Source organism: Sapajus apella, unplaced genomic scaffold, assembly GCF_009761245.1.
Source record: "Sapajus apella isolate SASKATOON/1434 unplaced genomic scaffold, GSC_monkey_1.0 scaffold71, whole genome shotgun sequence".
Taxonomy (NCBI): Eukaryota; Metazoa; Chordata; class Mammalia; order Primates; family Cebidae; genus Sapajus; species Sapajus apella.
Genome location: NW_022437011.1, coordinates 8,639,792 through 8,654,782, shown reverse-complemented (window position 1 = coordinate 8,654,782; position 14,991 = coordinate 8,639,792). Strand labels below are relative to the sequence as shown.

Here is a 14,991-nt window from a genome sequence, read left to right as displayed (position 1 = left end):
CAGAAGAATACAAGTGATAACTGTAAATGATCACTAAATGTAGCCCAACTCTATTTTACATGTGAAGATGTCAATGTCATCAACTGAATTCGAGAGTATACATTTAAACATTTTGAGTATTATATGTGTAAACAGTAAGAGAAAATTGACCAAGTTAAAAAGGACAAAGTCAATTACTCAATTAGCCGTCTGACTTAGCTATTTAGTGGTTCATCTTTCTAGATGAGTTCTTAATTAGGCATTAGAGACACCAAACTGGCTTCCTTTTTCTGAAACTTCATCTTAGTATATATATTTAGGTTTGCATCTTTATTCAAACCTTGTATAATATGACAGCTTACTTTTCCTCCTAGAATTCTTTCTTGTTTGGAATCTAAATTTGCAAGTAATAGCTCACAGCACTCCAAATGCCCCGTAACATAGTACATTAGGCTAAATATTCAAAAACAGGACCCTGTAGATTTAAAGAATCAGTGATCATTTAAAGACTCAAGCAACAAGGGGCTGTGACTACACATTACACTTAAACAGCTGGTGCTCATATTTTCTGTGGCATTTTCTAAATGCCTTCACCACAATCTAGGGGGTTCTAAAAGTTTTCTAGGAAGGAATTTGCCTTAAAGCACTTAAATTGTTCACTGTTTTACAAAAATGCTTTGCAATCAACTTTGGCATTCCTCCTAACTATCTATGACCTAGATCAGCACAGCCTCTTTAAAGGTTACCAAAGAGACTCGTGGTCATCTCAAGTTAGTGGGTGCCATAATTACTATTGCTGAATAGTAATTCACGACTTTCCTAAGCCATTGCCTGGTATGGTACAAACTTCTACTTTTCCAAAGACTACATTGGGCTAAATATTCAGAAACAGGATCCTGTGGATTTAGAGAACTGGTGATCATTTCAAGACTTGAGTTACGACAAGGAGCTAGGGCTAACCATTATGTTTAAACAGCTGGTGCATATGTTCTGTGTGGCATTTTCTAAATGTCTTGCCCTCATCATACTGTATCTCTGATAGACTCCTATTTACAAAGTATTAGGGATATATTTTAATCTATGATGAAAATAACAATGAAATACCATCATTTGTCCTGACTGCTATTCTTTTTTCTCTCTTTAGAGCTGCTCTTGCCTTAGCACAAAGAAATTTTTTACATAAAGAAACGGACACTATCACAATACAGCACTATTTATTATAGTAAGAATAATGATTAAAAGTATTCTTTTCAACATATATAATGCCAATAAGTAATCCAGATTACTGAGGAAAGCGGCCTATTAAGCAACTTATTAATTACTTATGAAATTAGTCTCTTGGTCTACTTTAGCTTTCATAATCCCCAACTTCACCAATCCAGTGATGGTTCAAGCAGACTCAGGAACAGTCAAAGAACTGCTTTCAATGTAATCTGAACGATCCATCCCATGGATTCACCAAGAAATAGAAACTAACTTCTAAGCAATCTATAACACTGCGTTTAACCAAGAGCTGAGAATTCAAGTGAAAGCCTCCTCTCATTTCTATCTTAACAATATAAAATTACAGCCATAGATTTCTCCTGGATACAAATGGCTACACTTAAAAAAAAGGGTCCATGGTCAAATAAGCCAACCAGTCCAAATTATTTACAAATAAAACACTGACAATAACATCACTATTCAGTGTCTGTTCAGGATTTCAGAAAAAAAAAAAAAAATCACGAAAGGCAAGAATTCATAGACTAAGTAATAAATAAGAAACATTACATTCTCACCAAATACCTCAATAAGCTCTCTGTACACGGAGGGAGGGAATGTAAGCATCAAGGCATTACATAACTAGCATGTTAGGAAGCCAGAGTCGACAATGTGAGGCAGAGGTGGTCCTTCTCATAGGAGCCAAGGTCGATGCCAACTCATCCTTACTTCTGCCATCACTTTTACATTCACAGTCAAAGAACAGCATAGAGCTAATGAAATTCAACACTTCTAGTCAGCAAATAATATTTCAACCACACTTAATTAAAAAGCAACTGATTAGGGTCACACTTAGAATCCAATTCCAGTACAGCAAAGCAGTTTAGTCACTCAGTTGTTAAACAAGTATTTATTGAACACCACCATACCCAGGCAATGTTCTAGGCAGTAGGGATTATAGGAAGAATTAAAACACACTATCTCTGTCCTCTGGAGCCAAATAACCTGTGTTCAAATCCTGGCTCCACTACTTGTCAGTTGAGAGACCTTGCCAGATTACATGACCTCTATTAAAATTAATATGCAACCAGTTATAGTATCTATCTCGCATTATTGTGTTAAGATTAACTGAGCTTATATTTACAAAGGGTTTAAAATAGTGACATAAGATGGCCAACTAGCAGCTCCTAGCATTCATCCCCCTCAAAACAACACCCAAAACACGACTAAACAACTACATTTTAACAAAAATAACTGAGAGCACCAGAGTGCATCAGAGGAGTTACAAAAACCCTAGATACAAAACTCAAGGCAGCCACATGGAAAAAGGAAGGAAACACCAGGCCTCCACCACCCTATACCCCAACCATAATCACCTGGGAACCAGGACAAACCTCCCTACTGGAAGGAGGTAAGCAAGAGGATCTCAGCAACCCCCATCAATACCTCGGACACATATAGACCTCACCACTGTCCCTGCAGTTCTCATAGGCACTAAGCCCAGCTGAGGGAGCTGGCTAGAGTCCACACTGCTGTGTTCCCTCCAAGAAGGGGGCAACACTGTGACTTGCCCTCTATGGCACATGCAACTACTACGCTATACCATCTTGGAAATGGAACTATAGCTGGAGTGTGTCTTGCTCCTGGTGTTAGTGGCCACAGCTTCCCTTCATCCCCAAGGCTAAGTCACCACCAGACTATCACAAGCCATTGGCCAAACATCCCCAAACTGAAAGCAACTGTTATACCCTTACTCATGGGGCCAAGGAGAAAGGAAGCCACTCCATCTACCCTACTTCTCTCCCTGTATTAGCCCATTCTGGCATCGCTATGAAGGACTACCCAAGACTGGGTAATTTATAAAGAAAAGAGGTTTAATTGGCTCATGGTTTCACAGGCTGTACAGGAAGCATAGCTGGCAGAGGTGACGGGTGGGGGTCGTTTAGGGCCCTTACAATCATAGCAGACGGCAAAGAGAAGGGAATCATGTCTTACATGGCCAGAGATGGAGGAAGAGAGCGAAGGAGAAGGTTTTAAACAGCCAGATCTCTGAGAACTCACTCGGGAGAACAGCAAGGGGGAAATCAGCCCCCACAATCCAATCACCTCCTACCACACCCCTCTTCCAACACTGGGGATTACAATTCAACATGAGATTTGGGTGGGGATGCCGATTCAAACAGTATCACACCCCTTTCAGGAAAACAGTACCTTCACTGCTCAGAGGAATCACCCCACACTGGTGCCCAATTTGAAGCAGTGCCTTGCATGCAAGGAAATGGCACCCAGAGCAGTCACGCATCCAAATACCTTAGCAGAAGTAGCTCCCTGCATCCCAAGGAAACAATGCCTGGATTGCCCAGAAAAGTCATGCCCCCGAGGCCTTAGCTGAAGCAGTACCTTGTCTCCTGAGGAACTGGTGCCCTGAAGCAGCTGAGCATCCCAGGGCTAAGCTGCCATAATAACCTGCATCCAAGGAAACAGAGCAGTGGCTGAGCAGAGAGAGACTAGCCCTACAGGCCAAACATCTCTAGTAGCCTGTTTCCCTAAAGTGGGAACCCCTGGAGTCTGAACTGCTGAGACACTCCTCTCCTTGCAGAGTAGGTAATCGCTGTGCTGTACCCCCACCCCATCCAGAGCACACACAACTGCCATTCTGCGATACATGCTGCTGTTGCGCCTGGCTTCACAGAGCCTAGGATACTGCCATCCAGGGGACCAGAGTCACTACTGCATGATGCCTCATCCTCTGGGCCCCAACTTGCCACTGAGCCCTATTGGCTCAGGTTCCCAAATTGTAGATAGGCACACCCTGCTCCCTGGGTCCAAACCTCCAGAGCACCCCTCTTCCCTAGTTGCGCCAATGCTGTGCCCTGCTCCCTAGGGGGAAGAATCGCACCTCAACCTAGGCCCCTGGGCCAAAGCTACTGAAGTGCCTCAGAGTCACAGATCCTGGCTTTATGAGCAACCGATATCCAAATCTGCCAGAGAGAACAAAGCCAGGCACTCATTACATCCCAAGATGCAGGTGCCACAGTAAGTTCACAAAACCCTGAACCTGGGACCCCTGCCCCCCAGCCACTCCAAGCACCTGTATCTGGAAGCCAGAGCTACAGCAGCTGCTTATATTGTACACTGTGTCATACCTGACACAAGGATCCCCTGACACAAAGAGGGATCACCCCACCTACTGTGGGATAAACAGGAGGAGGACCCCAAAAGCCCTTGACACCAAGGACCTACACGACTGCCACAACTACCACCATCTTCTACAGCCTAGGCAACTGAGGTACCCAAAGCTACTGATGATTTCGAACACAGATGAAGAAGCTGCATGAAGACTGTACCACTGCTCCTCCTGAGCACAGAGTCACCACTCTCCAGCCAGCACACTAAAATCCAATTGCAAGGGAAAGTCTCTATAAAAGCCATTTAAAAGACTACAGAAGAGGTGACTGTCCTACCAGGTGCAAAGACATCAAAACAGGGACAGAAGAAACAAGAAAAAGCAAGTAAATATGACACCAACAAAGGAACATAACTCTTTAATACTAGAACCCAATAAAAAGGAAGTCACTGTGAGCCCAGGAGTTTGGGACCAACCCAGGCAACATAACACAAGACCTTATCTTTACCAAAAAAAAAAAAAAAATAGCTGGGTGTGACATGCCTGTAGCCCCAGCAACATAACATGGGAGGCTGAGATTGGAGGATCACTTGAGGCTGCCAAGAAAACGCCATTGCACTCCAGCTTGGGCACAGAGCAAGACCCTCTCTTTAAAAAAAGGGGGTGAGGGGGGAGGAAATCAAATTGCCAGAAAAAGAATTTAAAATATTGTCCAGATGCAGTGGCTCACACCAGTAATCCCAGCTATTTGGTGGGTCATGGAGTCCGGAGAGAAGGGGGTTAAGGCATGTGAACCTGGGAGGCGGAGATTGCAATCAGCCAAGATCATGCCATGCACTCCAGCCTGGGTGACAGAAAACAGAGTGAAAGTCTGTCTCAAAAAAGTAATAACAAAATATAATAAAATAATTATCTTAGGGAAACTCTAAGAGATACAATAAAATACAGATAGAAAATTCACCAAAATCAGGATGTGAATGAGAAATTCAACAAAAAGAAAGTATGAAGAAAAACCAAACAGAAATCATGGAGTTAAAGAATGTAATGATGAAAAACAACAACAACAAATTCCGTAAAAAATACAATAGAAAGCTTCAAAAGATTTCATCAAGAAAATCTCAGAACTTGAAGATATGGTAGTTTGAAATTACCCACTCAGAGAGAGAGAGAGAAAAAAAAGAAGAATGAAAAAGAGTGAAGAAAGCCTGCAAAACTTATGGGAGAGCATTAAATCAACAAATATTCCTATCACAGGAATTCCAGAGGGAAGAAAGACATAGAAAATCTATTTAATGAAATAATAGCTGGAAACTTTCCAAGTCTGGGGAGAGATATGACATATAGTCTCAAAACACCCAAAAAGTCCCCGAAGAGATTGAATCAAAAAGGTAGTTGTAGTTATTGGGTAGGTATATACCCAAGGCACATTATAGTCAAATTGTCAAAAGTCAAAGACAAAAATAAAATTCTATAAACAGCAAGAGAAAAGCATCAAGTCACATAAAAGGGAATCCCCACTAGACTAACGGCAGATTTCTATGCAGAAACCCTACAGGCCAGAAAAGAACAGGAGAAAATATGTGCAAGCTATTAGTCTGATAAGGGATTATTACCCAGAATATGCAAACTCAAGAGCAAAAACTCACATAATCTGATTTTTAAATAGGCAAATGTAGTCAGGCACAGTGGCTCACAACTGTAATCCGGGCACTTTGGGGCGCCAAGGTGGGCGGATCATTTTTGAGGTCAGGAGTTCAAGACCAGCCTGGCCAACATGATGAAACCCTGACTCTACTAAAAATACAAGAATTAGCTGGGAATGCTGGTGCATACCTATAGTCCCAGCTACTCAGAAGGCTGAGGCAGAGGTTGCAGTGAGCCAAGACTGCACCACTGCACTCCAGCCTGGGTGACAGAGTGAAACTCTGTTTTTAAAAAAACAATAATAGGCCTGGTGCATTGGCTTATGCCTGTAATCCCAGCACTCTGGGAAGCTGAGGCAGGCAGATCACAAGGTCAAGAGATCCAGACTATCCTGGCCAACATGGTGAAACCCCGTCTCTACTAAAAATACAAAAATTAGCTGGGTGTGGTGACACGCGCCTGTAGTCCCAGCTACTTGGGAGGCTGAGGCAGGAGAATTGCTTGAACCTGGGAGGCAGAGGCTGCAGTGAGCCAAGATCACACCACTGCACTCCAGCCTGGCACCTGGCGACGGAGCAAGACTCTGTCTCAAAAAACAAAAAACAAAAAAAATAATAATAATAATAGAAGGCAAATGAGCTAAATAGACATTTCTCAAAAGAAGACACATAAATGACCAAAAGGTATATGGAAAGATCCTCAACATCACTAATGATCAGAGAAAAGCAAATCAAAACCTCAATGAGGTATCATCTCACTACAGTTAGAACGGCTATTAGCAAAACAAACAAAAATGCCGGTGGAAACGCAGGGAAAGGGGAACGCTTACACAATGATGGTGGGAATGTAAATCAGTACAGCCATTACAGAAAACTGTATGGAATTTCCTCAAAAAACTAAAAATAGAACAATCATATGATCCAGCAATCCCACTACTGGGTATTCAAAAGAAAGGAAATCAGTACATCAAGGAGAGACGTGCATTCCTGTTTACTGCAGCTCTATTCACAATAGCCAAGATATGGAATCAACGTAAGTGTCCATCAACAGACAAATAACATGTGGCATATATTCACAATGAAGTACTATTTAGCCATTAAAAAAAGACAACATTCTGTCATTCGTGGCAACATGTATGAGCTTAGAGGACACTATGGTAAGTCAAATAAGCCAGGCACAGGAAGATAAATACGTTTTCACTTATAAGCAAGCTTAAAAAGTTGACTCATAGAAGTGATGAAGTGTAATGGGGAGAGGTGGGTAGCCAAAGGTTAGTTATCACATACAAATACAGAGTTAAATAGGAGGAATAAGTTCTAGTGAAGGAGGCTAGTGGACAGTGCCCAAAAGAAAGAATAAGTTTCCATCAGGCTAGGCTCTTAGGATAAAATGAGTATTTGTTTGATTTCCAAGAAACACATTACGTAGTCTACTGGAATATACATCAAGGCCCAAGTCTATAAAAGGCCATTTTGTGAACAGGGCGTACAAAGGAGCCCATGACCAGTCTAGTCTACTCAGTGAATTCTCTTTTAGGAGGCTAAGGTTAATGACTAAAGAATTAGACCCAAGGAAAACCATAAATGATCATAACTTACTATAAATTGAAGAAAATGGAAATATGTATCATTCTAAATCCTGGCAGAAAAAATAGAATAAAATCAAATCGGGTGACTCAAAGGCAGTTTAGAGACTATGCTATTATACAAAAGTATGCACAAAATACAGAGAAACTACAAAGCTGGTAGGACACTTAGGCATGAAGAGACAAGAGGAGGCAGTAGTTACCAAAACCAGGGAGGAAGATGTGTAGAGAATGCCACCTGACAGGACAGCCATCACTTTTAGCAACCCAGGGCACCCAGCAGGAAAGAGACCTGAGAGTAACACCCTAGGCCTCATTCTATCTCCTTTGACCTCCTGCTGGTGCTCCCACTCACCAAGCCCAAGCAGGAGCCCATGGATGAAATCTAGACAGGTTAGGTCCCTGGGGCAGAGAATAGGGTAAACAAGGGTGGGAAACAATATGGATGGGGAAACAACATGGAAGGGCAAACAGAAGATTATCTAGAATGTATATAATAACTCCAATTATTTCTGTGACATCTTATTTCAGAAAAGTTTGGCATTTACTACTACTTTAAAAAATAAAAATAAAAAAAATACATAAGGGATTAAGTACTAGGAACTCTCCATAGATCCATGGCACACGGTATTAAAACTTAGGCACTGAGATGTATTTGGCTTTGGAAGAAAATAAACAACAACAAAAACTCAGGTAGCATTACTTTCTAGTAGGTTTCTTGAATAGCATACAAATTCCAGAAGATTATAATATTTCACCTCAAGAACACCATCTATCTACTTATTCTACCATTTTGCAATGACACACACTAATAAGTGGCAGTCTTAATGTTTATTTTGTTTAAATAATAGTAAGTCTTCATAAACCAAGATCAGACTAGGTTTTAAATTATTTGCCAAACTGTTATCTTTTAAATATAACTTAATCTTTATTTCACATATTCAAATGAGAATTTGTATCAAAACCATTCAATAGAACAAATTGTGAACACAGTTTGGCCAATTTGCCATATTTACAGGATTACTATCTATTCAACAGGTTCTTCTCAGGGTCAATTCACTCCAGCAAAAAAAGACACTTGTAATTAATATGATGGAGACTAAGCCAACAAACGAATAAATGATAAAAGCACATTGAGCCTACACTAACTTAGGCATACCAACCTAGCTATATTACCATATGTAATCTTAAGTACTAGAAATGCAAAACCAGGATCTCACATATACAGTTAGTATGATCCTATTTTATGACTTTAAATTTAAGCAATAGGCTATTATTCACCAACTGCCCACTAACAAGGCCCTTCTTAGTGCCTGGCACTATATTAAATACTATACATACATTATTCAATTGAATCCTTTCAACCCTATGGCACAGATTTTTAATATTAATGTAAATATAACCAAATGACTAAGACATCTCCAGAGCAGAGGCTGTCATATATTAAACATTAATAGTATTTAGCTAGGCACAGTGGCTCATGTCTGTAATCCCAGTACTTTGGGAGGCCAAGGCGGGAGGATATCTTGAGCCTAGGAGTTCAAGACCAGCCTGGGCAACATGACAAAACCCTGTATTTGTATCTACAAAAAATACAAAAATTATCCAGGTGTGGTATCCCGTGCCTATAATCCCAGCTACTGGGGAGGCTGAGGTGGGAGGATCACCTGACCTGGGGAAATTGAGGTTATGTGATGGCACCACTGCACTCCCACCTGGACAACAGAGTGAGACCCCTGTCTCAAAAAAAAATTTTTTTAAGTATTTACTGGCAACCATCTTGCCTCAATGAAAAGAGTCTATAGCAGTCATTGTGGGTTGCTTACACAAATCCATTCCCTACTCCCACCCCCAACCCAACTTCCTACTACCTGTCAGACCTTTTGTTGGGTATTTCTATACTCAGGAAGGTTATACCTTAACCCAGAGCAGAAGGTGGATCCGGATTACTCTGAGTCAGCCATACTCCTTTCCTCTTAACAGTGATAATAGGAATAGGCATTTTGCACAATTCAGATTTAGGACCAGTCTGCTAGGGATTCTTAGACTGTTTGCTTATAAAGAGAGACACATGGAAGAAACAGTTCTTTTTTTCCCCTCAATGGACATATTGATATGTGCAAATGTCATGCACAAGCTTCTGCAGCCACCCCAGTGCCAGGCACACTGAAGATGGCAGTGGTGAAAAATAACAAGAACCTGGATCCTTGATGATACAGCAAAGCTCTTGTATTTAACAACCCTGAAGTCACTTAACGTAACTCAGGACTTATTTAATGAGAAAATAAATCCTCCATTTTCCAAGCAGTTTGGGAGCTGGGTTTTCTGCAATCTCCAGGGCAAAGTATCCTAATGAATAAAGGTATTAGCTAATAACAACAATTCTTCTCGGGGCTTGTTTTAAAACAAGAATTTAAAGCATAAGCTTGATCAGGACTATGAAAGGTATAAGAAGATGGATAGCAATGTATGTATTGTCCCTGGAGAATATACACCTGAAACACACAGCGTCCAATAGCAAGGGTAAAGGAAAGGTTTCAAAGCACCCCAACAGTGAAAATGTCAAAGTCCCAAGTGTTCCTGGAGCTTGGAAAAGTAACACTGATCCTCATACCACACAATGGAAACTACTAACAATTAATAAGAAACAATTAAAAAGTAAAACCTGGGGCTGGTGGGGCAAGGTATGGAGACACTCTCTGATAAGACAATTCCAGTATGAATTAAGGTTTTATTAAAAATCTGAAAAAAACTGCACCACCAACTCAGGTTAATCCTTAAACACACAAAGACCTATTACCTCTCCAGACACTACCTTCATCACAAGTTGTCAAGCTACTTAAAATGTTCACAAGAATTAAATAGGAGTGTAACGTGAATGCAATGTAATTACAACTTTATTAACAGCACACTTCTGAAAAGACACCTTAAATGTTTTTAGTGGAACTATATTGGCAAAGGTAGGTCATGGTACTGTTAGAAAACGGCAGAATGAGTTTTTCCCTCTAGATAGTAAAATAAACAACTGCTTAATATATACCCAAATCATCATTATACCTGTTGCCTTTTGGCTGCCATAATGTTCAGCTTATCCACTTCAGGTTTTAGGGCTTTATACTGTATTCCTAAGTCTTGTTCATTGCCAGCATTCCTTAACTTCAAGATACCATCTTCCACCTATTAAAAAAAAAAAAAGACCGCAAAAAAACAAAAATTCTGAATGTAAGTCTGTAAATAAAGACGATGACATTCTAGAAATTTTCATTCCTGTTAACAGTTACTCAAAAAGCAATCCAAATTTAACTCTCTTGAGTTTGCACGGTCCTCTAACATTTAAACAGTGATTACACAGGATCTTCATAGGAAGTGGGAAAGACACTAATATTGGCCTCTACCTAAAAGTACAAAATTTAACGTATCTTGGTTTCTGAACTCCAGAACTCTACTAGTACAAGGAAATATTTAATCACTATTGGAAAAAGGGAAGGAATCAAAACAGTATCTTTGCTACAAGACCTTCATTAGAGCCAAGACCACGCTGGCTCATAACAGTCAGGATGATATATACTTGGAATAGAGGAGTAAGTGGAAATTAAACAAAAACATCCCTGGTCCATTGAGATAAACCAAATTCAAAACCAAACTAAACCCTAGGGAATGCTGAACTAAGGAAGACCAGTAGCAGTCTTACCGTGATAGAACAAATTACTGACACAGGCCCGTATACTTACAATTTTCAGCTGAACAAGTAGTTTGTAGACATCTGCCATGTCAGCCAAAATCAGCAACCGGGTAACAGCAGAGAGTAAAGCTCGAGCTGCCCGAACCATGTTGCCTCGCTTTACAGAAGAGCAGGGATCATCTGCGAACTCTCCCGCAGCAGTCTTCATCAAATCACCTGTTTTACAGAATGAAAAACAATCTCAGCAAGAATTAACCCAAATAAATGATCTACATTTTAAAAAATATAAAAATAATCCAAACATTGTATATTTCATGCACAAATTTAGTTTAAGACTTCATTTTTGTTGTTTGCTGTACTTTAGTTGGTTTTACAGCTATCGCTTAAAAAAGCACCTTCATATATTGCTGGTGAAAGCATAATATATAGAAAGTGACTTGATACTATGTATCAAGAGGCTTAAAAATATTTCTCTTTGATCTATTAATGTTCCTTTCCAAAAAAGGGACAATGTGTATCCAAAAAGAGAAAGATTCAAGATTTGAACAGGAAAAAAAAAAAAAAAAAAATCTTATCTAACTCAATCTACTCATATCCATAGAACAATACAGAACAGGGCAACAATTATGCAGAACCACCACACTTCATTAATCATCCCAACTATATAATGTGTACAGCCTTAAAGAGACTCACTGGTATGTGAAAATACAGAGTTCACCCACTGATTCATTCATTTCCTTCACAAATCACTACCAAAAGTTCAAATGTTCAACAATAAATATGTAGTTAAGTAAATTATGGTGTAGCTACAATTGACTATTAAAATATTTTTATATATATGAAAAATGTTAAGCAGAAAAAAATGAAATTATAAATGTATATGTTTCTTTTTAAATACAGAGGAAAGACTGGAGTCAAAAGGCAAATAATAGTTATGATTAGTTTACACACTGCCTCTTTACATATTTGGTACTTATAAACAGTTTCTATAATGAAGAGGTATTGTATCTATAATTTTTTTTAAAAAACTAGATAAAAACATATAAAATAGCTTTTACCATAGCTATTAGGAATATCCGATTTATATATTCCTGAGCTCAAGAATTTATTTATAGGCTGGGCACAGTGGCTCACACCAGCCATCCCAGTGCTTTGTGAGGCTGAGGCTGTAGGATTTCTTGAGCCCATGAGTTTGAGGCTGCCGGGAGCCATGACAGCACCACTGCACTCTAGCATGGGTGGCAGAACAAGACCCTGTCTCTTAAAAAAAAAAAAAAAAAAAAAAAATTTAAGAATTTATAACATTTCCTAGAAACTTGTGGAACTTATATTTTCTGTCAATTGTGTCTATTAAAATTATTTCCAGTGCCCACTGTCACTCTTTTCTTATGCCTAGAAACAACTAAAAGGGCCAGTGTTGCGTCTTGTCCACTGGTTATAAAAATAGGGCCTGTATGGAGACTATCTTTGGAATCCTGGAAAAGCAATTACTCCCTCCTTTGGCTGAGCAAGCCCACTTCAGTTCAGATTAAAGCCTAAAAGCCATTCACTCTCTCATGTCTTCCATGAATTTGTTTAAAAACAACAAAAAAAAGGCACTTTCAAGTAGCCTACCTATTTCTCAACAGACCTACCAAATTTCTCCTGGCTATCATCTTTGGATACACAATACAAGTAGAAGAGGGGAATTACAGAGTTAAAAGGCTTTCCTGGATCTAACGTAGTCTTCTCTTAGATCTTCAGGAAGATACAGACATGTGGCAATCATTACATGGATTCGTAATATTAATGCTGATATCTCATGGTATTTTAAAAGATGTAGCGCATTCATTCTTTTGTTTAACAAATGTCTGAGCACCCATCACACATCAAGGGCTATACTGGGTGTCTGTGAACCAAAACACAAGAAGCAGCCAGTGGCCTCCTGGAGCTCTATGGAGGGAGAGACAATTAACAGCTGGTTAACACAAGGCACCTAGTCTCAAAAGGTTCACAAATTATAGAGTATTACAATGCACCCCAAATTAAATAGCCTCGTGAACAAGGTGCTATGGAAATATACTAAAGAAAACCTCACTCAGGAAGAATTTATCTGCAAAGCCTTGCAGAAAGAGATACTTGCCTTAAAATATGTTAATACTGTCTTAGGCTGGGCACAGTGGCTCACGCCTATAATCCCAAGCACTATGGGAGGCCAAGGCGGGTGATCACCTGAGGTCTGGAGTTTGAGATCAGCCTGGCCAACGTGGTGAAACCCTGTCTCTACCAAGAAAATACAAAAAATATAGCCAGGCATGGCAGCAGGCGCCTGTAATCCCAGCTACTGGGAGGCTGAAGCACAAGAATTGCTTGACCGAGGGAAGTCAAGGTTGCAGTAAACCGAGATTGCACCATTGTACTCCAGCCTGGGCAAGAAAAGGAAAACTCCGTCTCAAAAAACGTGTGAGTCAGGCCCTGTGTGTGTGTGTGTGGGGGGGGGGGTGTCTTAAAATGTGTGAAGAGAGAGAGAGACACTGTGTGTGTGTGTGTGTGTGTGTGTGTGTTGTCTTAAACAATATTACTATCAAACGAGAGAGTAAGCAAGAGATGTTGACCTTATATAATAAGCAGAACTTCACCTTACTTAGCACTTACTACACACTAAAAGCAAACAAATTCATTTCCAAAACACAAAGCTGAATATACCATCCCTGCCTTCAAATAACTTATCCAGAAAAGATGGATATGACCATTAAGAAGTTATGTGCATTTTAACATACAAGCTGTAAAAAAGAAACACAAAGTGTCATGGGAATTCAAAGGACGAAGCACCAACAACCAGTTTGGGGAAGAAATGAAATGCCAGCAACAGCTTTTTGGAAGGAATGGTACTCTGAAATGAACCCATCCCTCAAAGGATAGGAAGGATGTGGGCAGCAGAGTTAAGGAAGTTACCACCACCTCAAGCAGAAAGAACAGTAACATAATAATGTCCAACACTGGCTGGGTGCAGTGACTCACACCTGTAATCCTAGCACTTTGGGAGGCTGAGGCAGGCGGATCACATTAGGTCAGGAGTTCAACACCCACCTGGCCAACATGATGAAACCTCATCTCTACTAAAAATGCAAACAGCCAAACATGGTGGCAGGCACCTGTAGTATCAGTTACTCGGGAGACTGAGGCAGGATAATTGCTTAAACCCAGGAAGCAGAGGTTGCAGTGAGCAGATATCACACCACTGCACTCCAGCCTGGGTGACAGAGCGAGACTCTGTCTCAAAAACAAAAAACAACAAAAAACAGTCCAACATTTATTAAATATCTACTCTATGGCACTATACTTTTTTTTTTTTTTTTTTTTTTGAGACAGAGTCTCCCTCTGTCGCCAGGTGCCAGGCTGCAGTGCAGTGGCGCAATCTCAGCTCACTACAACCTCCGCCTCCTGGGTTCAAGCAATTCTCCTGCCTCAGCCTTCCAGGTAGCTGGGACTACAGGCACACGCCACCACGCCCAGCTAATTTTTTTGTATTTTTAGTAGAGACGGGGTTTCACCATGTTGGCCAGGATGATCTCAATCTCTTGACCTTGTGATCCGCCCGCCTTGGCCTCCCAAAGTGCTGGGATTACAGGCTTGAGCCACCGCACCCAGCCACATATTTTTAAAATTCTATCACCCACCTAGAAAGTAGGTGGTATTAGCCTTTGTTTATAAATAATACAACTAAAGCTTATACAGATTAACTAACTTAATTCCTGCCACCTAACTAGTAAAGGGCAGAGCCTGGATTTGTAA

The 14,991-nt window shown here is 40.3% G+C and overlaps 1 protein-coding gene across 1 annotated transcript in view; it reads right to left on the bottom strand.

Moving 5' to 3' along the window:
- The window catches only part of CTNNA1 (catenin alpha 1), a 174,056-nt gene that overhangs the window by 108,568 nt on the left and 50,497 nt on the right, over positions 1–14,991 (bottom strand). Inside the window, exons 4-5 of the mRNA XM_032250515.1 lie at positions 11,267–11,433; positions 10,593–10,712 (exon numbers count right to left, since the gene is read on the bottom strand). Coding sequence (XP_032106406.1) covers positions 10,593–10,712; positions 11,267–11,433 — 287 coding nt within the window. The remainder of the gene's footprint in view (positions 1–10,592; positions 10,713–11,266; positions 11,434–14,991) is intronic.